We start from the raw sequence: 23,842 nt of genomic DNA on the forward strand, positions 1-23,842 counted from the left end.
TACTCACTGAAAAAATAACTAGTAGGATTTACTTTTTTATTTATTTTTGTGTTTATTTACTTATTTCTTGCAGCCAGTTTTTTTGTCAAGTTTTTGCACAGTTTTTTTCAGAGTGCAAAAACTTGCCACACATTTTTTATAGTAAATTTACTCAAATAAACAGTTTGAAGTAAACTCACACACAAAAAATAAGTAAATCCTACTAGTTGTTTTTTTGTGTAGAGCATACATATTTTTGGTGTATTTCTATTTCAAACGTGAGACGTACGTGCTGACAAAGGTATAGTTCACTCAAAAATATAAAAATTCTGTCTTCAGTTTTTCACCTTCATGTTGTTTAAAACCTGTATATGACTCTTTCTTCTGTGGAACTCAAAAGAAGATTCGAGAAATGTCAGTGAATCAATGAGAGGGCCAATATTGTTGGTTACTAACATTCTTCAAAATATATTCTTTTGTGTACTGCCGAAGAAAGTCATACAGGCTTGGAATGACATGAGGGTGAATAAATAATAAAATCATTTTTATTTCGCACTTTTGCCAAGTGTTGCTCAGGTGTTGCTTAAGGAATTTTGTGGGTCAAATAAAGCAGTTTGAAACTCCAAAAGGACATTCCCTTGTGTCCTAAAGAGACCATCACATCACATCCCATAACAGATGTTTGCTTGCCTCGTCGGCTTTTTGAGATTTCCCGACCATGTCCTTGTTTTGGATTGTTCTGTGCGTTTGCTTGTTTGATGGACGTTGTTTCATGTTTGTATTGGTTTGCATCCTCTCCGTCTTTTGTGTTTGGGCTGCATTCGCATCCGCTTATCTGATGCTTGGATGATTGCGTCCCCCTGCTTGCCTGATTGTTTTGTGTTTGTCTTTGTATGTCGTATTTGTTTGTGCGTGTTCGGTCTGTGCAGTTAACGGCGCCTGGGCATGCTGGTCATCGTGGTCGCAGTGTTCGGTGCCCTGTGGAGGCGGGCACTACCAACGAACACGCACATGCACGAGCCCCACCCCTGCCAATGGAGGGGACATCTGCATCGGTCTGCATACAGAGGAGGCACTTTGCAGCACGCACACCTGCGATGGTAAGATGAAAAACAAGATGAAACGCAGGGCCATGTACGTATGATAACATTTTGAAATGCTGTATCATCAAAAACATGTTCTCAAAAAGAGCTGCACCTTTGTCTGTACGCACAAGATACAGATACAGTTGGTTTTTACTGTGTCCTCTATCCATAAACATCCATTATTACCACCATATTAAAGCAATAAGCCCCAAGAAGCAGTGGGTTACAGTGCATTTTATAACAGCTAAGGGCGTTGTGGCACGTTATAAAATGCACATGTAGCTGTTATAAAATGCACTGTAACCCACTGCTTCGCGGGGCTTATTGCTTTTATAAAAAGGTTATTCCATATGCTTAGCAAGGTTTCATAAAATAAAGTAAATAAAATGATATTTAGGCTATTTGGTGCGGTCAGCCGTTATATATTGGGGTATTTTATAACGGCTTAGAACTCCGCTCAGCCAATCAGAATCAAGGACCAGAACTGACCGTTTTATAAATAGAAATATATATATATTTTATACTGTTGTGTTCGGAGTACAGCTTTGGAAAAATGAGAGAACACTCCGAAATTATTTGAACTTTTTCAGTATTTACTATTTATAGGTATGTGTTTAGGTAAAATTATTTTTTATATTCTGTGAACGGCTGACAGCATTTCTTCCAAACTGTAATTAATTCCAAATTGCAATTATTTGTGTAAAACGAAAACTTGACAAAAACTGCAATATTTTCAGACCTCAAATGAATAATTCACCCAAAAATGGTTCCCATTAACTTTCCATAGTAGGAATAAAAATGACTATGGCCAAGTCAATTGGGACCATTTTTGGGTGAACTATTCCTTTAAATATTGACATATTTTATTATTTTATTGGATCAAATTTTAATCTTATTGTCATGCATTTTCGTATATTCTCAGTCTTTCATACTGCTGTTGGGTGACTCTATGTCCCCCCTGAGGTTTTTTTGTTTTATTTATTTATGGAATTTAACAGAAACTGGACTGGAATGGTTACCATACATTAAGAAAAAATGATTAAAGGCAAATTTGTCTCTTAAAAATGTCTCTTAATTTTTTCCAAGGTTGTATGTACAGTAAGTGGAGTGACACCAGTTTCCTCTCCCTAATCCATTTCAGTTTTGTCTATTTCACAATTTTCACGACCCATAAAGTCCCTGCAAAGTGTTACTGTTATTTTTAATTAAAGTTATGTTTGTGTAATTTACATACAGTTGCTAGGTCGATGCAATATGTAATTTTGATATAAAATTTCAATTATTTACCATACCCTTTTTCCATATGTAAAAGTAATACTTAATCATATTTTCTCAACATTTTTTACCCACAATCTTTATCATTTGTATACTTCCACTCTACTATTTTGTATTCTTATTGTCTTTTCAATAGTGTTTTACAAACTCTGTCATTCTTTAAATCTGCCTGCTGATGGTCTGTTTATAACTGTACACAGTCTGTTTGGGCCCTTTAACATGCTGTGCTCGTAATGGAGCTGTATGAAAACAGTTCAAACGGTGCAAATTCAAAAACAAAAATGGTTCTCGCCCCAGGCGAATCACGCAATCCTGCTTCCATTCCACACACTGCTCACATACTGAAGCATGGTTTTACTTTAGACTGACTGATCACCACTGCTTTTAAAGTCTGGATTCACACCTGTCAGTCACCTGCAGTATACACCAGAAACGCATACTTCAGAGTAAGAGACGTCTTTTAGATCCCTCCAGGCTACAGATGGTGCCATATGTGAACTGCATGCATATGGAAGTGTGGAACAGACTGGGACACCCTAAAGCTTTATTGTCATATTCTGTTGTGTTTAGGACACAGCTATTTTCTGTCCATTTAAAATAGAATCAGCCGGTTCTGTATCTCATTTTTTGCCATGTAAACTTAATGAAGATCATCATCTGGGATGCTTTACATCATTGGTGTCCCGATGGAAAAATGCCATGATATGCACTGAAACTCATTGCTACTAATATTAAAGTCCTTTAGATCCTCGATTCAAACACTCAGTCCCTATCTGCTCCCATCGTGAATGACAAATTCCTGGTAGGCTCTGAAAAAATGATAAGATTGCGAGTGGTCTTGACAAACATCTTCAAAGCTGAAACATAAAAGGAATGTGTATATTTGTAGATTGGATTTTTCCAGGTGCAAACAAAATACATTTTAAATCAAAGTTGCTACTAAGTAACATTCTTGGTACGCTCGCTCTGAAAGTGCCGCCTTAGCGAGACTGTGATTATTTTTGTGTCCTTGTGTGACTGTGGCGGTGGTTGTTTCATATGTGTGGGTGGCCGTCGAGTCAGCAGTACTCTGGTTGCCATCTGAACTGAGGGGAGGGACACACTTCTGGTCATTTAAAGTGTTGGTGACTGTGTTTGTGTGCAGGTGGATGGATGGCCTGGTCCATGTGGTCCGAATGCGACGACCAGGGACTGCAGCTGCGCAGTCGGGTATGTGGGGCTCAATCCACACAATGTGTGGGAAACAGCACCCAGCACAGAGACTGCAATGAGATCCCAGGTGAGAGAAAGAGACCGGGGCTAGTTGTCACATGGGGAAGATGTCACATTCAGGCAAGGGTCAAATATAATAGGTACACAGTAAAAAAACATTTTCTGCCTACAATCAACTTGGCTTTACAAATCATGTCTGTTTTCTTTTACATTACATCTGCATCACAGCAAGTTAAGCAATTTAAACTTTTATCTTATTATTTATTTTATTATTTCATATCAACTCGCACTTCTCCAAAACGTAAAGAAGTTGAAATGACGTGCAAAACCAAGTTGATTTTGCTTAAACATTTTGGGCAACAAAGATGTTTATGTTTTTCATGTCCGGTCAGAGCAAGTTGTCACATTTTTCATTCATGATGACGTCGATTTTTCAATTGAAAGAAATATACAGTTATTTATTTAGTAGACTCTTTTATCAAGAGTGAAAGAGCATTTAACAGTTTGTCAAAGAGATAAACAGTAACGGTAGTGTTTACACGTAGGATTAAAGCTAAAGGGAAAAATGAACAACATTAAAGATAAAGACATACAGAAGTTTTTTAATGTAGTTACTATACACACTTCCATACTGGTAACTATTAAAAATGTTACTCATATTAAATAAACATGCACTTTTAAACCCTGTCAAATCCGCAGATGTTTTTAATAGATTAGATGTAATATGTTTACTTGTGGTTATTCGTTGCTTTGGCTGGAGGAGTGGAAGTGTTCAAAGTGAAGAACTAAACGCTCGCAGCCTGCGAGAACATGAGTTATCAGAGCGGAATACCAAATGAATCAGGCAGTCTAATTAATATTAATGTTACGCCACGAGCCGGCCTCGCATCCAATTCCTCTTCAGTTTTGGGAAACAGGTTACACATCCTAAGGTGTCTTAGATGGTGAGGAGATGAAGGAGAATTGCGCATCTCAATCAAAACTTTCTCACCCTTTGTTCATCCATCTCTGCTCTTTGTCAAGATTTCAGATAGAGCCCTAAAAGCATTACTCGGGTTGATGGAACACCTTAGAATATATTTCAGCAGTGAGAGATCACTTTCTCTCATTGCCTCAACCAAAATGGAATATTTATTTTAAGCGAGCTCTTCAAGCAAGTTTACAGACGCATTTTGCAAAATAGCTTTCAATTGTTTCATGGGCATTTCCACGAGCACTGATTCATAAGACATTAAATCTCGAGTACCTTGCGTTTGGGAGTACTTCACGGAAGCAAGGCCGTCATAATTTCATCTTTTTCATGCGACTCGACTGACAGTCTTTGATGTGGTTTGCTGTAGTTTATCACTGCTGCCCTGCAGATGCCTCGGGTAGAACACAGGAGACTATATCTCCTCACTTCTCTGATCCATGACTCTTTGAATTGCCCAAGTTTCAGCAAGGTTGCCTTTGAAAAGAGAGAACAGAGTGGAATAGGATGGGATGAGATTGATCGTTTTGGCTGTTGATCATCAAAATAAAGCCAAGGGTGTTGTGTAAGGGGATGTTTGCACTGGATCTCATCAGGTTTGTGATATTGTCAAATGATTGGTGTGCGTAAATATGCATTAGACCTGATGAGTTGGCAGAGAAAAAACTACGCAAATAATAAGATGCAACGAATTGTATAATCATGCATAGTTATGAGAGTAAATAAACAGGCTAGTATTTTAAAAGGTTGAAAAACTGTTCAGATATTTTGTTGTGGACATCAATGATACAAAATCTTGGTCACTGGGTAAGATGCATGCCAATAACACAGGAGACAAACATTAGGCAAACATCAAGAGTCTTTTTTATTGATATTTTGTTGACTAAATTATTTTGCTACAATGTAAAAAAAATACCAGTAAAAACTCAAATATTTCGTCAGCCGGGGCGCCAGAAAAAACGTAACGTATTTTTTGTTTTAAATTGTTATTTTACACCAACTTGTAAATTTGAAATCTGTTTCTGTAATTTGACATTTTGACGTTAATTTTACATTTACATTTAGTCATTTAGCAGACGCTTTTATCCAAAGCGACTTACAAATGAGGGAAACAATAGAAGCAATTTTACTGCATTTTAAGAATACTTCCGCAGAAAAAATAAAGATACTGTTTCAAATTCAGTTATTTTGTTTTAAAATGTACTATTCTAGGTATGTGTTTGGTCAAATGTAAACTAACAACATTTTTACCAAATTTCGAATAAAAATATTGTTTCTATTTGCATTTATTTACAGAAAATGAAAAATGGAGGAACGGGTCAAAATAACAGAAAATAAGCTCTGTATTTTTTCAGACCTCAAATACTGCAAAGAAAACAAGTTCATATTCAATTTTAAGCAATACAACACTAATATTTGTACATGTATTTAGGAAAAGTAAAAAAAATGTGATAACCAACATTTTTATTACAGTTTTCATGTGTCTTGTCATGCTGCCAGTTTTTCTCATTGCTGTTGAAATCAAACAGACGCTGGACTGGAATGGCCACAATCCATCTAGAAATGCAGATTAATTTAAAATTTGGAAAGGTCTCTTTATTTTTTCCATGGCTGTATATGAAAATGATGTCAGATAAAACTGTCAAATTCTACAAAATTACCGTTTTTTACAATCTCCAGATGTACGTCTTTGGCTGTGGCTGTTTATGGACTCAAGATCAAACTAACTCCGTACCTCTTCTGTTCACAGCGATTCTCCCAGCATCTAGTTATGACAAGGACCAGCGGTGTGGAGGTAAGTGCTTTACCTGCCCCCCCTTTTTTTTTTTAAACCCGATGTTTATATTGTGTTGACGGCAGATGCATGTCATTGTGCGCATGCGCGCTCTCATCGTTGCATGAGGCCCCGTGGCGATGTGCTGCTTGTGTGTCATGTTTCACATCCGCTCCTTTCATCCCAAACTCGAGGGGGCACAGAGGCATATTTAGGTTGCGTATCCAGGCCACTCTGGGCACTGGCTCAGCCCAGAGATAGTACTGCTGTGCCAGTTTGGTGTTCCTCCAGATGGCAGCCCGAGCCAGCTATGGGCCGCACACATTACCCATCATGCCTCAGCTGTGGTGCGCTCCTGAGTGATGGTTGTCCAATTAGAGCAGTTCAGGCTGGGAGTATGGCTTGCTCACTTTGTTCACAATTCACGCTCATTACGGGTCAAGCCAGCAGGATGCCCGGTCCATCACGCCAGCCAGATAATCACAGCACAGTCCCTCGACACGGCATCCTTCAGCAAGACGCCGTCCAGCACCTGCCTTCTGCTGGATGATGGTTACGGACATGTTGATGAGGGATGATCTGATGCCATCATTATGATTCCACTGACTAGGATGACTATATTTCTGTTTGTTCAAAAGAAATCGCATGTAGTCGAAGGGAGCGATAACATATTACAGATATTTGCAGACAGGCAGTTACTGTAATATTGGCTCGTCTCATTTTTCCAGGGTTTACTCTGCTTCACCTGATAGCTACTGGCGTGTCGTGCTTCCTGGGCGCGGGTCTGCTGTCCTTCCTGGTGTACGTGTACTGTCAGCGGTTCCACAAGCCCTCGCAGGAGTCTGCCGTCATCCACCCCACCACTCCCAACCACCTCAACTACAAGGGCAACACCACACCAAAGAACGAGAAATACACACCCATGGAGTTCAAGGTCAATTCTCCAACCTGGTTTGTCACATTCACTGTAGTCTCATAGCAATTCTCAAAAAACTTTTTTTTATTGATCATTATTGCTTTGTGCAGTGAGATGCGTGATAATTAGCAATAAGTACTGTAGTTTAAATTAAAATGACAAAAAAATGTGAAACACAAGTAAAAATGTATGATGGATCAGTTGCTCTGCCATAAAATGATAGTTAGTTGTGTCCAAGTCATGTCAAGCTCCATAAAGAACAGGATACACCATAAAAGCACCATAATAGTCGTGCACTATATGACTCGTGCTCTATGTTCTGAGTGTTGTGATGCCATACTGTATGATAGCTTTTTGTGAAGGACAGACTAAAATATAAGACATTTAGAATAATCGTGACCTCTGCTAAAGCTAAATGACTGTCTGCAATTTGATTTAAAAATGGACGTCGTTGTTTTTTGTTTGGTTGTAGTAGAATGCAACACAATATTTTCATTACTCATAAAGCATTAGAAAATATTGCACAAGTTCTAAGAACCTTGGGGGTGGGTTTTTTTTTCATTTTGGTTTACAGCTCCTGGTCACTATGACCTGCCATTATATGGCAAGAGGTTGATAAATAAAATGTTCAATCATTTTTTCTTCTGTGTTTCATAGAAAAAATAACAGCAAATGGGTTTGGAATAGGGCTGTCATGATTTTCATTATGCGATTATCCTGGCCAAAATTTACAATAACTATTGCGATATCTATTTTAAAAAAAGGTACTAATAATGCCATCAGTCTAACTCATTTTGAACTAGTTTTCACTTTTTTGGCCAATGAATTAAACTAAAAATAGTAATGTAGGGATTCAAACAAAGAGATTTTAACCATTGTGGCTATTAATGGAAAACCTTAAACAGGTTCTGATTTATTTTCAACATCACCTTTGAATTATTAGGTTCTGTCTGACATTTTTGTCAAAATTGAGTTATTCACATATTCTAACATCGTGGACGCGACCGGCACGACGCGACATGACAACCGGCTTGTTCTTCATGTCGTGACGCATCCAGTGTGGACAAAATGTAAAATTATAATGGGTTCTATTTAGGGATGTAACGATTCACTCAGCTCACGATGCGATGCGATTCACGATTCTGATCTCACGATGCGATTTATTCACGATTTACTCACGATTTATTTTTACAAAATGAGTTGAAACAAATTAGAAATGAACAACTTCCCTTGCATTATTTCTTAAATGCTTCACGTTTCTTTGCATAATAAAATAATGTTTTATTTCAAATAACAAAAGTAAACTGCGATTTTATAACAAATTAATAATAGAAAAAGTCTCTTTAATATAAACAAACTAATACTGTCTGTGATTTTCTTGGATTTTTTTGCATTTAAGAAATATCAGCATGTCCACGTTTAGGTTTGCAGTGAAAATAGCGGCCCCTGCTGTTCAAAATTTGTATTGCGATTCAGTTCAAGCCTCAACCGAATTGAATCGTCACTCATTTATAACCGATTTTCAACCGGCTCACGGTGAATGTTACATCCCTAGTTCTATTGTCTTTCGTTGTGTCGCATCCGGTCTAGACAAGGTGTTATTCTTACAACTTATTTACATTGTGATGTTTTTTCTTTATGTTGAAAAAATGTTGCAAAAACGTTGAAGCTTGTTATCTCAAAACTGCTCACATTGCAGATAGAACCGTATAGAGGCAACAATACAAAAAATGCATAAAATGAACACAATATTGATAGCCATACAGTAGTTTGAGAGTGCTAGTATATTGTGACATCCCTAGTTTTGGACCGACAAGAGGGTGTTTTCCTGTAATGCTCATTTTTCCCTCAAATGACAATGTACACAACAAGTGAGCTAGCAAAAAAGTTGTGAAGAGTCACCAAGGCAGCACTGGAGAGTAGCAACTGAGATCTGCGTGAGAAGACTCTGGTTTGTTTGCTCTGAAATGAGCATCACATGAAAACTGATAGTTTGAAGATTACCGCTGGTTTCATTCTCCCCGTGGCTGCTTGTTTAGCCGCCTCTTCTGGCTGCACGCGGCTCCTGGCACACACTCCGTCTTTATTAATGGGCTCCATTAGGATGTTTAAGCGGCAGACGCTCTGTGGACTCCCACAGCTGGTTGTGACTGATCGTCAAGCTCATCCAATTAGTTTGGCTCGGCTCGCTCTTCCTCCACCTCGTGTCCTTGCGGTGACACCTGCGCGAGCCTTTTGCCACATTTTTCTATCGATCTCTTTCGTGCCCGGCGCTCACTCCGACCCCATTAAGAGACTCCGGCAATAATGTGGATCTGCACAAGAAAGAAGTTGACCGTGCAGAAGACTGTTGCTTAGGCCACTCTGTGCTGATGTGGTTGTTATTATTATTAACTAAAACTATTTTTTATAAATAGTAAAAAATGGAAATTTGCTAAAAAATAAACTGAAAGCTGAAAACTCTGCATGTGCACTACATGCTGTTTAAAACGCCACAGAAAGATGCAATTTACTGTCTTAATAGCACACAAAAATTCACCTGTTATTCTGTAACACTCCGGTAGAAAGCATTGTTTTGTTCAGACTAAAAATAGGTACTGTATCTCAGACCCCTCTGGAGTGCTATTGTTTGGCAGGTATTGAAAATATAATTGTTGCACAGCAGATCTCAGGTGGAGTCACTCAAATCAATTTTGTACATTTCATAGCTTCACTCCCTCAGTCACCGAGTCTTTTTTTAAGATGGACTGATGTGTTTTCTCAAGAACGGCACGTTTCATACGCACGTCACTTTCATCCATGACCCACAAGTCCAACACTATTGAATAATGCAGGTGAACTGCTGTGGGTTGTCTTCTGTGTGGTGTGTTAGATATTTAACAGTGCTGTTGGTAATCTTCCACTGCTGACAGCAGCAAACAACCATGCAAAAATAACCAACTTGTTATATTTTCTGATGAAAATTTTACATCACAGTGTTAGAGCGGTGTGGGTGGTTGCCAAGGTGTTGCTACTGTATGCGGCTAGTGGTGCCCTGAGTGGTTTTAGCATGTTGATATGTGGTTGCTAGTTTGTCTCTGGTTCCCTACTGGTCCAAATCAAAGTAGTCTCAAGTGTTTGTGATGTTGTGGTCCTTGGTATGTCTTGGATCTTTATCCTTTTTAGGTTTTTTGTTTGATTCTGTACCATTCTGTGCTACTAGTGAGGCAGTTTTGGGAAAATAAATTCAGTAGATTTGACAGAGCATTTCAATTTTAAGTTAGTCACAGTTTCTCTTAAAATTGTTTGGGAGAAATGAAAGCAGAATTGTTAGATTACTGTATATAAAATGAATATAGACTGTATAGGTCAAATAATCTGGATTAAATTTGATTTTATAGTGAATCGACAATATTTTATTCAATTTATTATTATATTATGTTGATTTTTTTTTTTTTCAATTCAACATAATTTTTCAGTTCAGTTCAGTTTAATTTAATCAATTAATAATTGCAGACCTGGCAAATCAGAGGTCAGTTTGTGATTTTGTTTAAATCGCCTTTGAAACTCTAATAGAGACATTTGTAAAATGTTGGATATTTCTCTCAGAAGAAATATCTGAGATGAGATTGAAGCTGAAGTTTCTAATTGCCCTCTATTTAATCTCATTAATGTCTAGAAGAAATTGAAATATGTGACCCTGGACCACAAAACCAGTCATAAGGGTCAATTTTTTAAATTGAGATTAATACATCATCTGAAAGCTGAATATATAAGATTTACATTGATTTGGTTTGTTAGGATAGGACAATATTTGGCCGAGATATAACTATCTGAAAATCTGAAGTGTATAAAAATCTAAATATTGAGAAAATCGCCGTCTGAGTTCTCCATCAGAGGTGCTTTAGCAGGCCGTTGCTAAGAAGACACAGTTTTGTTTTAACTGTGTAACATACTGATTTTATACACCTTGACCTGGAGTGTTTTATGATTTTTTGCTACAGTACGTGCCTCCAATCTTCTTTTCCTTTCGTTCTCACGGTCAAGTGAGGTTTTTTTAGATAGTGTTCAAGCAGATCAGTTGTCCTCTTCATCTCAAGGATTGATGTCTAGTTCATTCCCTCTCGGCTCCTCTAACGCTCCTTTATTTATTTCTCATCCGCAGACGCTAAACAAGAACAACTTGCTGCCAGATGAAAGGACCAACTACTTCCCCTCACCGCTTCAGCAGACAAACGTGTACACCACCACGTACTACCCCGCAGCGCTGGGCAAATATGATTACCGTCCAGACTCTTCCCCCTCTCCCTGCAGAACCTATAACCACAGCTGAGACACATGTTCCATCTCTGCTTTATCACCATGGTGACTGCTCCAGTCCACACGTCTCCTAAACCCACCCTTTTCCCCACCCTCTCTGCACCTGATGAGAAAAAATACAGGTGCTGTTTTCCTCCATTCCGAGTGGTTTTGGTCACTTAAGTCATGCCTTACGGTGAGGGAAAACGGACCAGTTATTCAAACGGCACTTTTAAACGGACGAACAAGATCGTGTAGCTACACTGACGTTGATGAACGGATGTCTTGATTGATCTTTGCAGAACTCCAGTTACTGGAAGGTGGGCAGGCAAAATCGTGCTGGCTCCAGCAATGTTCATTACAGGAATGTGGTCTGGCACAGCCGTGGTAGGCTTTTTCTTGAAAGTACAAAGGCTGAATACGGGGAGACCACAGGACGGAGAGAAATCAATACGGACAGTATTAAAGAAGCTTTGGATGGAAGTTGCAGAATTGTGTCACCTTTGGATGCATATGTAAGGGCCACTGACTCCTAACAGCGGAGGGACGCAGCTTTACATCCCACGAGAAACAGATGCAGGTGGATTAGCATAAATAAAACCCTCTCCGTTTGGATGTGAGCAACCCAGCTCAAGAGGAACAGCTGTGGGGATGCTGTCGGCGTCCGTATACAATGACTAGTGTGAACGGACTACCAGATCACAAATAATGATATTCAGCACGTAACAGAAGCATAAGGTTAAGAAAAGAATGCTGTCGTTCGGAAACGCCTTTTTACCTGCGAATGCATGGAAATGGAGGAATATTGCACCCGACATGGATTATGCTTAGATCTAAAGCAGACAAGTTCTATGTTACTTTATGTCTTTGTAGTCATATTAAATATGACTGGCTTCAAACCGAGGCGGACTATATTTTATTACAAGACAAGACGTAGGAAATACCGATAGCTCGGCACTTGTTTTTTTTACGGTTATTTTAAATAGGAAATTATTCAGCAGTGGAGAAAAGCTGTAGAAAAGTGGAGAAAAGCTAGGTGCACGATAGAGTTTATTTAAGATGCGCGGTGAGATAATATGAACATTTTTTTCCTGATTTCAGATATTATTTTCACTGTTTCCAGATGGTGTACTGTATTCGCAACCATCAGCACATTTATCAGAGAAATGAGGAAAGTCTTACAGCGTTATATGAAGCATCATATTCATACAGAGTCATACGACAGAACAGATCAATGTATCCTTGTCATCTTAAACAATATTTTAAGTTTAAATATGATTTTATGGCTTGTATGTAGCACTATGTGCTGAACTCATGAAACTCGGTTTGGTCATGATGTGTGACGACATCGCGTTCACATTCCAGATGCTAATATTTCATAAACACTTGTCAATAAAAGCGATTCAGGAATGGTGACTCTGTTCGGGATGTAGTATTTATGGTATGCTTGTTTTCTAAAGGGCATTGAAAAACTAAACTAAGCTTTTTTTATCATGTTTCATGAATGCTAAGCCAGCCATGCTTTTAGTTAAGCATGACTACCTGGGTTGTACATACTGTTAGTGATGCCCCGCTGCGAAAAAGTAACGTCACGCAAACGTTAGTATAACGTACATGGATATTGTAAAGCTAACACTGTTTTTAAAAGCCTTATAGTTGTAAAATAATACAGGCAGCAGCTGTGTAAATATATAAACCGTAGGGATTGTGTAGGGATGGAGCTTGGGAGTCAATCTGGTGAGATGTTTCCACAATTTGACTGCAATAGAGAGAACTGTCTTGTAGACCAAATTTGATTTTTAACATTTAAGATTGTTTGTTAGAATCCTTACAAAACTGTTTGTTGAAAATAAAAGAATTGAATTGTGCATAATTCATATTGATTGTACAAAATTGGTTGATTGACAAAGAAGACACTTTGTTCACATTGTAAAATATAATATGAATTAAGGCGCAGTGCCTGTTCTGATTACGCCATTTTAAATATATCAGCATTCCAAAAGAAATCATTTTTTTAATCTTAAAGATTCAGGCTTTCTGAAGTTACCAAGCTCCTTTACATTGCCACAGAGGAGTTAAAAGTTTGAGACCACTAGTTATGCGTGTATTTGGTTTTCTTTCTGATTTAAAACATTTTCAATTGAAATAATACAACATTTACCATTTAAATCATGAGCATGGCAATAAGTGAAAAGAACGCCAGCCGTTTGATTTAATGACAGCATGCACTCAGGCTGGCATGGACCCCACAAGTTTTCAAAAGCTTATGATCCATGTTTTCCCAGCTTGATTTGAGCATGTTCCAAAAAGCATCTTATTTGCAATAGAAGCAAAGAAATCTGATCTTTTGTACAAAGGAATTCACTTATAAATGTTATTATAATGACCTACGAGTAGTGTAGAATTATTAACAATTCTCATTCAATTTGTCGTAACTTTTCCTCATGTCAAACTTTATATTTTACGAATTAAAAAAGTTTAAATATTATTTCCTGTTTTAAATTTAAATGTGGTCTCAAGACTTTTGTTTCCCAATGTACAGAATAGGCAAGGCTCTAAAGTAAACCCCCACATTCTGCCCCATGTGCCTCCACTGATCAAACAGGTTCAAGTGTGGCTGCTTTGTTGAGTTTTGAAAGGAATGTCTCTGCTATTGCATAAAAAACAGGCATGAAAATCCAGACGCCGCAACGAGGTGCTCCATCCCTGCGAGGCTTGGTGCCCTTCTATGCAACTGACCTGGTGTTTAGATATGCGATGTAGACTGTAATCACTGCCTTTTAGACACTGTGAATTTTTGGTACTCTATATTTTTGTACATTGTACATTGTAAAAGATAATAAACCTTGATGCCAACCCGCTCTAACTTGAGCCGATTCGTCCTTTTCCCAACCGTTTCACATTACATCAATCTAGGTCAAGCGGCTGTCTCCTGTAGAGTGAAAGGTAAGCGTTTTCAACACGGCATGTTTTTCAATTCAATGTCAGGTTATGTGTGTAGCGATTTGTTTGGCGGGGTGAGGGAAATCGGAGATGCTGACAACACACATACGCGTCATATTTTCTTGCGCTGAGAGGAAAATTGATGTTGGTCTTTGATATGATACCTTGTTTGAGTTTTTCACCGAGACCTGGGGCCCGTTTCGATATTGGAGGTTCAACCAACACCGAGTTAAAATGTGAACTCTGAGTTGTTTAACACCGAGATGCGAAACTTTGAGTTTTTGATTTTGGAACAGCTGATTTGAGTTAGTTCTATCAACTCTGGCTAGACTTACCTGAAGTTAAGCTCTTGCACCACAACTACGACAAGCCATGATCAATGGAGCTCCGATATTACGATTCACCATGGCAACGGCACCAAAAAAAGCAACATGGCGGCAGAAAGCGCGTGAGAGCGAGGAACACTTTCCGCTCTGCATACAGTGGATTTACTAATTGATGTGTAAATGACTTCAGTTTAAATTGATAAAAAGATAAATGTACCAACAAACAAAAAAATTCATCAGTAAATGAATGAAACAACAGAAGAAGAAAAAAATCTTATGTTCTCACTCCTCATGAGCACTGTGTCAGACTCTCGTGTCAAAGTCGGAGTGATCATCGGTTCGAACCCTGCTCGGAAGAGTTTAGGGTAGGAATGGCGGCACGTCTAAATTAGTTGCTTATTACCTTTATCACTTCATTTCTGCATTTATTAATTTCTTTATTCTTGCACTTTATTAAGTCATTTCTTATCCTCCATAGAAAACTACCATTTGTGAGAACATGTAAGGGAAAGAATATGCTCTGATGTAACACACGGCCACGATGGCTGATGTTATTGATGTAAGGAGGAATGAGATATATTTTGATATTTCTAGTTCACTGTAAAGAAAAATGGTACAGTTTAAATTCAAAGAACAACCATATGAATTAATGCTGCCTCTTCGAAAACAGGATACTCTATAAAAGCACATAATATAGACATTTTAGTCACTGAGATGGTCTCTGTGTGATCAAAATGTGTGCCGTGAATGAATGAGGTACATCACTTGCCTTTAAAAAGGGGGAGGAGCTCAAAAGAAACTCCGGGTTTACCAAAGAAAACCTGCTCCTGACCAGGTTAGGTTCAGAATTACTATGGTAACTGACTCTGAGTACAAGTTACCTCTCTTTTAGAAACGGGCTCGAGTTACCCCGCTTTCTCGGGTTTGACATGCCTCACATTCTGAAACACAAACGGAAAAACCCCAGTTTCCCTCATTTCAGGGTTAATATACTCAGTTTTCACTAAACCTCCTTTCTGAAACGGGCCCTGATGACATAAATAATGAAGTCGGCATCAGAGGGTTTACCCTGCGCTTGTCGAGTTTATTTGCTGCGAGAATTGCTTGTTTTTACAGAAGTTTTAATTGAGCGATGTTTGATCGATTTAAAAATGTCATGTTGTATTCTAACTGCTGTATTTATGTGTGTATCTTCAAACGATCAATACTCTGTTAGTTGCAGAACTGTTGCGCCGATCAATTATTATGACGTAAAGTGTGTTTCCTGTACGTTTTTACCTCAGTTTGAATGATTTCATTACCCACTTGTAGTAGCGCAAATCCATTGAACATTTGCAAAACGTACAAATGTTTTGAGATGGAAGGTGAAGGGCAGCCTCGGTTGAGTGGGAGGGCCTGGTCACTGTAAGGGTCTGCAATTATTTCAAAGTGAATTTTATTGACGAGCGCGAGGCTCCATCAATCACCCGCTATCTGCTGACAGACCACCACCGCTGTCCTCCCTGAGTGCCCAGCTGGCCTCGTGCCAGAGAAGAGTCGCATGAAGACGGTACGGGCAGAATCTGCGAGCCATCAAGCAAGAAGTGACACAGATGCTTTTGTGGCTCGTACTGCAAAGCTCGTGAAATCAATTTGTGCTGCTGTCAGGAGTCGGGAACCTGCACATCAATGCGTTTTCATCAGCATTATAACTTCTTTAAAAAAACATGCTGTGATATAACCAAAATTACGTCTTGCACAAACTCTGCACTCAGCTCGGTGATAAATAAGGTTGTCCGAGACGGCGAGGAAGGACAAATTTATTTGGAAAAATGGGCACATTGCAATTCCAAAAAACTGTCGCTGCTGTCCTACTGAAACCTTGTATTGACATATTTCGTGATTTTTATTGTTTTTCCTAAATCATTATTATTAGTCACCCTTTACGTTTGTCACTGGGTTTTGCAAATATGTAAGCAATAAAAAAGTTATTGTCAACTTTGACACAGTATTTAATCATTTCATACTTCCTAAAAACAGCAGATTTGGAGGTTATGGAAGGTCAGTGATAATATACAGAATTTTAAACACCATGTTGTTTTTTCGTATTTTTGTTTTTCTTTTATTTATGTATATCTATATTGTTGACTTTTACAAGAAATCAAAATTGACCGTATTTACTTTTTGTTTAGCCATGCAAGTAGGCCCACCCCCCCCCCAAAAAAAACAGGCTTCGTTTAAAATCTGGAAATGAATTTCCAATCTGGAGTGGCAAATCCTTTGATGACATCAGTTTGGGGTTGAACATCCGTACATTATCCTTTAAAACTACTATTATACTTCCAAATATCTGACAGAATTCATTAAGGAAGTTTTTGTTCTTCTCTGTTAACTTTTCTGGTAGTGGGTTCAATTTGCAGAGAACACACAAACTTATAAAACGTTTATCTTAAATGCAGCGTGAGCTGCTTTGGATTAAAAAGCGCCTTTCAAATGTGTGCAAAGAGGTGTATTCACGTCATGTGTATGAATTCCATTTTTAATGCATTTTTAAAATAACTAATAGTTCCCATAACACTAAAAGAAAAAGAAATAGCATCACATCATTAAACTGCAGATCTGGCTCTATACTTCCCGATGGGTTCCCTGCATGCCAAAAATTGGAGTTAATCAGATTACACAATACCAGCATCAGTTTGCATCCGAGTCTAACACAGCTATATCCCGCTGTTATTTTCTCTATACAATCAATGTTCTGTCTGAAAAACACAGTGGGGAACATCTGATAAACATTATTTTTTCCAAGATGTATATGAACAAAGCTGAAATTGTTTTGGGTGTTTGGGATCCACGGGGAGAAAGCCGGAGACGTGTTTGCATGCTTATAAGATGAGCAAACCAGACACTTCGAGTGGGTCTCAGAGCCATAAACGGCTCTGCTTTTCAACACAGAATATCTCCTTTATTCTCAGAGGAAAAGAGAGCAGTGTGGCTCCTAGAAATAAAATGCTTTGAAATGATTGATACCAACTGTGACCAGGTGTCACAAATTGAGTCTCTCAAGTATACAAGAACTGTACACTAGCCAAAGGAATATCACCTGTCAAGAACATGTCCTGGTGATATACCCCAAATTAAATAAAAAAAATCACATTTCGTTTGATGAACATGAAACATGTCTATTAAGGTTTCTTATGCTACAGTGTGAATATTGTTTTTAATTTTGTTAAGATGCAAAGTTTCATACTTTTAGAAGTTTTCTGTTCACTGACTCCTCTGGAAGTCAATTTAGCAGTTCAGATATGACCAGTGAACAGTGTGTTCACCTTCTTGTTTGCATGTGAAATTAAAGAATGGGTGGGTGACTATAATTGGTCAGTGATAAAGGGTCCTTTTCCCCTCCGGAGCGTTCACATTAATGAAAGCAGGAGCAGAAGCAAATGATGTTAAATGACCTCACTGAACCTCTATTATATATTCTGCAGAGAAAACGTTCAGCCGGAACGCCACGAAAAGTCTCATCCGAATGTCCTCAGAAGTTCTTTGTTTAGTGGGGCATTCATTTAACAAACTTTTAGTTTTTTTCTTCATACCGTACTGCATGACGACAGTCAATAATGATCAAATATGTTCTAAATTTTAGGTTGCAAAAGAAGACACAACACAAAATGGAAAATTGCCTTTGACATCTCTGGAAAATATTACAGAGCAATACCGAGACTCTGAGTTAAAGCTTATCTTACAACAAGGAACTCTTGAATTCTGTCATTTAAAAAAAGCAAAAAACTTCACTTCAAAAGTATGTTGTTAATATTGTTTAAGAAAGTTTCTATACCAGCACTGCGGTACAAAAGAGGAACAAATGAACTGAATCTTTTATAGAGCTACAACTTTCCATCATAAAACACACTCCAAGCTTTTATTGCTGCTCTTGTGAAACAAGAATTCCTGAGAACTTTGTGTCAGAACAATAAAAAAGCACTCAAAGCATAAAACTTTAAAACAAGAGGGAGAAGAGAACAGGTTTTAAGAAGCAAGATAACGGAAAGGCGGCCGCTGCTTCAGCACGATTCACTAACCGAATCAACCGCTTTGACCGCGTACCGAATGTTGTGCTGTCAGTTCATGACTATACTGTAGAAAAATATGAATCTGTCAAAACTGGAAGCCTTCCGGCAAGCTCTAAGTTAATAGGCCAACTTTGTGCAATTTCCAGGAGAAAAATCGCAAAAACAAAGTCATGTTTACAAGGTTGACACATTCACGTATGGCAGATGCTTTCATGCAAAGAGACACTGTGAATTCAAGGTATACGTTTAATCAGTATTCACTTTCACTGGGAACTGAGCATCTTGTGCTAGTGTCATGCTCTATCGGTTGAGCAACAGAAACAAGAGTAAAGTCACTGAACTTGACGTAATAGACTTTATTTTTAACTGTTAGACATGCAAAAATTCTGATCATAGCGTAAACACATTCTTCAGTATTTTTCTAGTGTTTTCTGTACAGCATTGCTGTTCATGCTTCTCTCTTATTGTGGTGCGAAAAATATATTTCCAGTATCTGGTTGCTGGATGCCGGCTTACATGTTGTTCAAGTCTCTTAAGTGAACCGTTTCTTGTTTATGACTCACAGAAAGGACAAGAGTGATGCTCTCATAATATATGGACTTTGTCAGAGTACATAGATGCTGATAATATATTCTATTGCCTCTGCATAGAACCACACGTCTCTAACATTATTAGATGTGATTTCTGCAGGTCAGTATATGTAGCGATGCTGTAAATTGATCTTGATTAAGAGAAGTGTAGAACACTGCAAAAAGACCATACCACCTGCTTGTCAACATATACTGATCTATCACCCCTCTTCATCCCATTGGTCATTTCACCAAACAAGATGCTGAGCTGGAAGGTTTAGTCCACAGCACTCTGTATACTTAAAGGGATAGTTCACCCAAAATTGACAATTCTGTCATGATTTACTCACCCAGTTTAGATGTCCCAAACCTGTATACATTTCATTGTTCGTTTGAACACTAAGAAAGATGTTTGGAAGTATGTTAGCAAATGACGGTTCTGAGGCAGCATTGACTACGATAGTAGGAAAAATGACAATGATAGTCAAAAGTGCCACAGAACTGTTTGCTTACATTCTTCAAAATGTCTTCTTTTGAACAAACAGAGAACAAAGACATTTATAAAGCAGTTTTATGTTATGGTGGACAAGAACGGTTTGGTTAAAAGCGTTCTTCCAAATATCTTTCTCTGTATTCATCATAACAAAGAAATTGATACAGATTTGGAACAACTTGAGGGTGAGTAAATGAAGACAGAATTTTAATTTTTGGGTGAACTGTCCCTTTAAGGTAAAAACGCATCGCTTGTATCGCGTAAGTTTTCCTCACTCTTGTAAGTTGCTTTGGATAAAAGCATCGGGCAAATATCTAAATGTAAATGTTACAATTATGAGATGTAATACGAATGTTGTCTTACAGAAATCTTTACAATAACAAACAACAACAAAAACACTGTAAAATGTCACAAAACAGTAAGAAGTCAAAAGGTCCACGACAATAAATTGACACCTTAGTGGTTCAAAATCTGGGTTACACTGTAAAAAAATGATGTCTTCAATAGGTCACGTCAACATGATTTTACAGGCATCATTTAGGAAAAAAACGTTTTATAGTTAGTCAAGATTTAAAAGAAACGTTAAAACGATTTGTACAGGCAATTTAGTTCAAATGTAAGACAATGTCTTTGTACCGTTGAAGCTGTGTACTTTAAGATGCTCTGGATAGAAGCTTATCATCTCAGTGACTAATGATTAATTAGTATCTCTGTGCACTGGCAGCATCTCACAGGTATGATCAGTCTGGCAGGTGAGCGGCCATGGCATCTGTCATGATGCTTTTGCTACCAGTTTGGCCTCTACTGCAAGGACAGGTTAATGGAGCCCGTGACCGCACACAACTGCCCATGATATTTCTTGCTATTTCTATTCCCCACACTTATGATTGAACAGATCAAGTCCTGACCTGTCGGCCTTTAACATGTCTATGTCACAGCACACCTCACTTTCTTCTGTCTCATTCATGAGTGAACAAAACACTTGTACATGATTGTTACAATCTACACATGCGGACACACGTCTTTCATGAACAAATTTCATAAAGCTTGCATTTGTGAGTCCAATATTTACCAAAACCAATGTCATCAGGTTACACGTCCCCAGAGAAACGGGAGGTTATGCAGCAATCACGTGTTTCAAGTTGAATTATGGGAAGAAAATTGTAGTTATGTGATATTGAAGGAATAATTCACTTTGAAATTCTGTTTCAAACCAATATGCTGATGTTTATTTATATTTGTATGGAACACAGAGTATTTAGCTATTTTTCATTTGATAACAGTGTCATGACCGTGTATGTTAAACATTTCAAACGGACCACAAACACCTTAAAATCACCATTAATAAGTATTGGTAACACTTCAGTATAGGGACCAATTCTCACTATTAACAGCTGCTTATTAGCATGCATATTATTAGAATATTGGCTGTTTATTAGCACTTATAAAGCACATATTCTGCATGACCATATTCTACATCCCTAATACCCAATACCTAAACCTAACAACTATCATACTAACTATTAATAAGCACCAAATTAAGAGTTTATTGAGGCAAAAGTCGTAGTTAATGGTTTGTTAATAGTGAGAATTGGACATTAAAATAAAGTGTGACCGTAGTATTTATTACAATGGTCCGATTCCAAGATTCTCAGTAATCGTAGTCCTACAAAGCTATGTACTAAAATATAATTTCTTCAAATAACTCATGGTTACACAGAGAACAATAGCAGCCTATGAGCATGACAAAGTTTAGACTTTGCACACCATGAATGATTATTTTAATATCTTAGCATCGTAAACCCATTTGTATACCCTGTATTATAGGCCAAACTTAAAATGCTCGCACAAAATGTTCCTTCTCTCTATCCAATAACACAAATTTAGCTTGCTGCATGCCATGGTCATTATATTAAGCTTATGCTACCAAGATCTCTGCATTAGTAAAGCATGACTGTCAGAGACTGCGTGTCGTGGGATTAAATGAGAAGACTGCCTGATCAAAGACTCTATCACTGTCCTGACCCCTCCATTTCCACTTGCCTGCAGCTCTTAATTGTGTAAAGTGCTGCTTTGGTTTTACCACGTATTCATGCATTACAGAATTATAGCTGCACAACTGAATCCAAACACGCCGTCTGTTGTTGGAACAAAAGCGACTCACCTTGATGAGATTCAGCCAAGATGAGTCCCCATCTGAACCGATGCACACAGATTCTTATCAAGCTCCATTATGTTTTGTTGGCTCTACCCTGCGATGTTTCATGCCTAGCTTCTTACTCAGCGGGCGGTCACAGTCAGGGATGGAGCGAGATGGCTGGTTATGCCTTTGTGACCATCCTGCCAGCCATCTGGTGCTCGCCGAAATCATGTAGATGATTTCCTTGAGACTTCCTTGAGATCTTTCCTAGATCTCAATCCTTGAGACTTAAAACAATGACAATGCAATGAGACATCAGAAACAGTTACTTATAGTTGACAACCTGGATTTGACGGTATAGTTTAAGAACAAAAGAAGAGTGATGATAAGTGCAGGTGGTAATACTGTGATACAGTACTGTAATGTATTTATTATTTCAAGATATACAGTATGTACATTCACAAAAACAATCCGTAAAAAAATGAAATTTTCTGTCAGCTGGAGCGACAGAAATATACTGTAAAATAACATTTTTCCCTGTAAAATTACAGGATATAAGGATATATATAATAAATTGTTTTTTCTTGTAAATTTGCAGTCTTTTTTGTAATTTTACGGTATTGACCATATTTCAAAAATACATAAAGATCTGTAAAAAAACAGTAAGATTTTGTCTTTCTTTCTTTTTACATTTTAAGTGGAAAATCTGTAAAAAAGAAAATAACAGAAAAATTCTGTAAACATTTTTTTTTACAAATAATACCACGATATTAACATGGTACATATCTAAAACAAAAACAGATTTTTTTTACCATACAACAACCTGTTGGCACTGTTCTTTTAATGATGCATGATTTTTGTGTTGTCCTGGGCAACATCGTTTTTAAGTTAATAAATAAAAACAGTACAATTTTATAATTCTTCATAAAAAATAAAGCTATTCGATTCTCCGGGGGTATGTCAATTTAAGTGCACAACATCTTATATTTCTGGTCGTATATATTTGGTCATATTGTTCATATGACAAGGGTGATGTTTAACTGTCACGGTGCAAGTCATCTGCAAAACATCCTTCTGGAAAAGATGTGTAGAGCATATAAGGACCGAATGCTGAAACAGAAAACAAATCGATGCCTATAAAACCGTCACCTAGACTGACAGCAGGCTCTTTTTACAACAGAGCGTCATGTGCTCAAGAACAGAAACCGTGTCGGAAAAGAACGCACGAATGGAAAACAAAGCCAAAATGGATTTTATAAAATTGCTTGTCACCTAATGAAAACACTGTTTAAGTCAATCTTCTCCCAGAATGCCTGTCGCTGCTGTCATCATCATTGACAAGTATACCACTTGAGATTGAGGCTTTTGTGTGCTGAAAACTCACCACACGACATGCGAAAACGCTGCTTTTTGGTATTCAGGTATGGTGGTAGAAAGGGATCAATGTTCTCTCAATGATCTGACAGGAGTGCTATGATACAAAAGCAAATGGAAGAATTTCAATACTTATTCTTTGAAAGGATGAAAAAGTTGGACTTCAAAAAGTGAAGGGAAAACACTTTAAAACGTACATGAGGTCTCTGAGGATTGTTATTATGCTTGACGCAGCTTTTACATGAAATATCACCTCAGAGTATGAAGTATTTTCTACATCACTAACAAAATGGTATATTATTTTTACAGACAAGTCATCCTCCTCCAAAAATCACTGGCTGATTCAAAAGTTGTCAGGTCAGACCATTCAAACAAACAGATGTTTTAAAAGTGCCACTTATCCACACCTTTAAACTTTTGCAATTCAGTCAGTGAATGGTTTTCTTATATTGGTAAATC

General features: G+C 37.8%; 1 protein-coding gene and 1 long non-coding RNA gene across 5 annotated transcripts in view; one reads left to right on the top strand and one right to left on the bottom strand.

The window, feature by feature from the left end:
- The window catches only part of sema5ba (sema domain, seven thrombospondin repeats (type 1 and type 1-like), transmembrane domain (TM) and short cytoplasmic domain, (semaphorin) 5Ba), a 121,803-nt gene extending 107,433 nt beyond the window's left edge, over positions 1–14,370 (top strand). Inside the window, exons 19-23 of one of the 4 annotated variants that reach the window (XM_057335646.1) lie at positions 909–1,079; positions 3,484–3,618; positions 6,272–6,316; positions 7,024–7,229; positions 11,356–14,370. In XM_057335646.1, the coding sequence (XP_057191629.1) occupies positions 909–1,079; positions 3,484–3,618; positions 6,272–6,316; positions 7,024–7,229; positions 11,356–11,523 (725 nt within the window). In that variant the 3' untranslated portion in view covers positions 11,524–14,370. Of the gene's footprint in view, positions 1–908; positions 1,080–3,483; positions 3,619–6,271; positions 6,317–7,023; positions 7,247–11,355 lie in introns of all 4 variants that reach the window. The other 3 variants (XM_057335647.1, XM_057335648.1, XM_057335649.1) reach the window with 3 other exon arrangements.
- LOC130555433 (uncharacterized) lies at positions 964–22,205 on the bottom strand. The gene is made up of 3 exons (XR_008963121.1): positions 22,034–22,205; positions 4,798–4,998; positions 964–1,071 (listed from the first exon to the last, which is right to left on the bottom strand). It is a non-coding gene; the product is annotated as an uncharacterized LOC130555433 (long non-coding RNA).
- Between the last annotated feature and the right edge of the window lie 1,637 nt (positions 22,206–23,842).

This window comes from Triplophysa rosa, linkage group LG6 (assembly GCF_024868665.1).
Source record: "Triplophysa rosa linkage group LG6, Trosa_1v2, whole genome shotgun sequence".
NCBI classification, from domain to species: Eukaryota; Metazoa; Chordata; class Actinopteri; order Cypriniformes; family Nemacheilidae; genus Triplophysa; species Triplophysa rosa.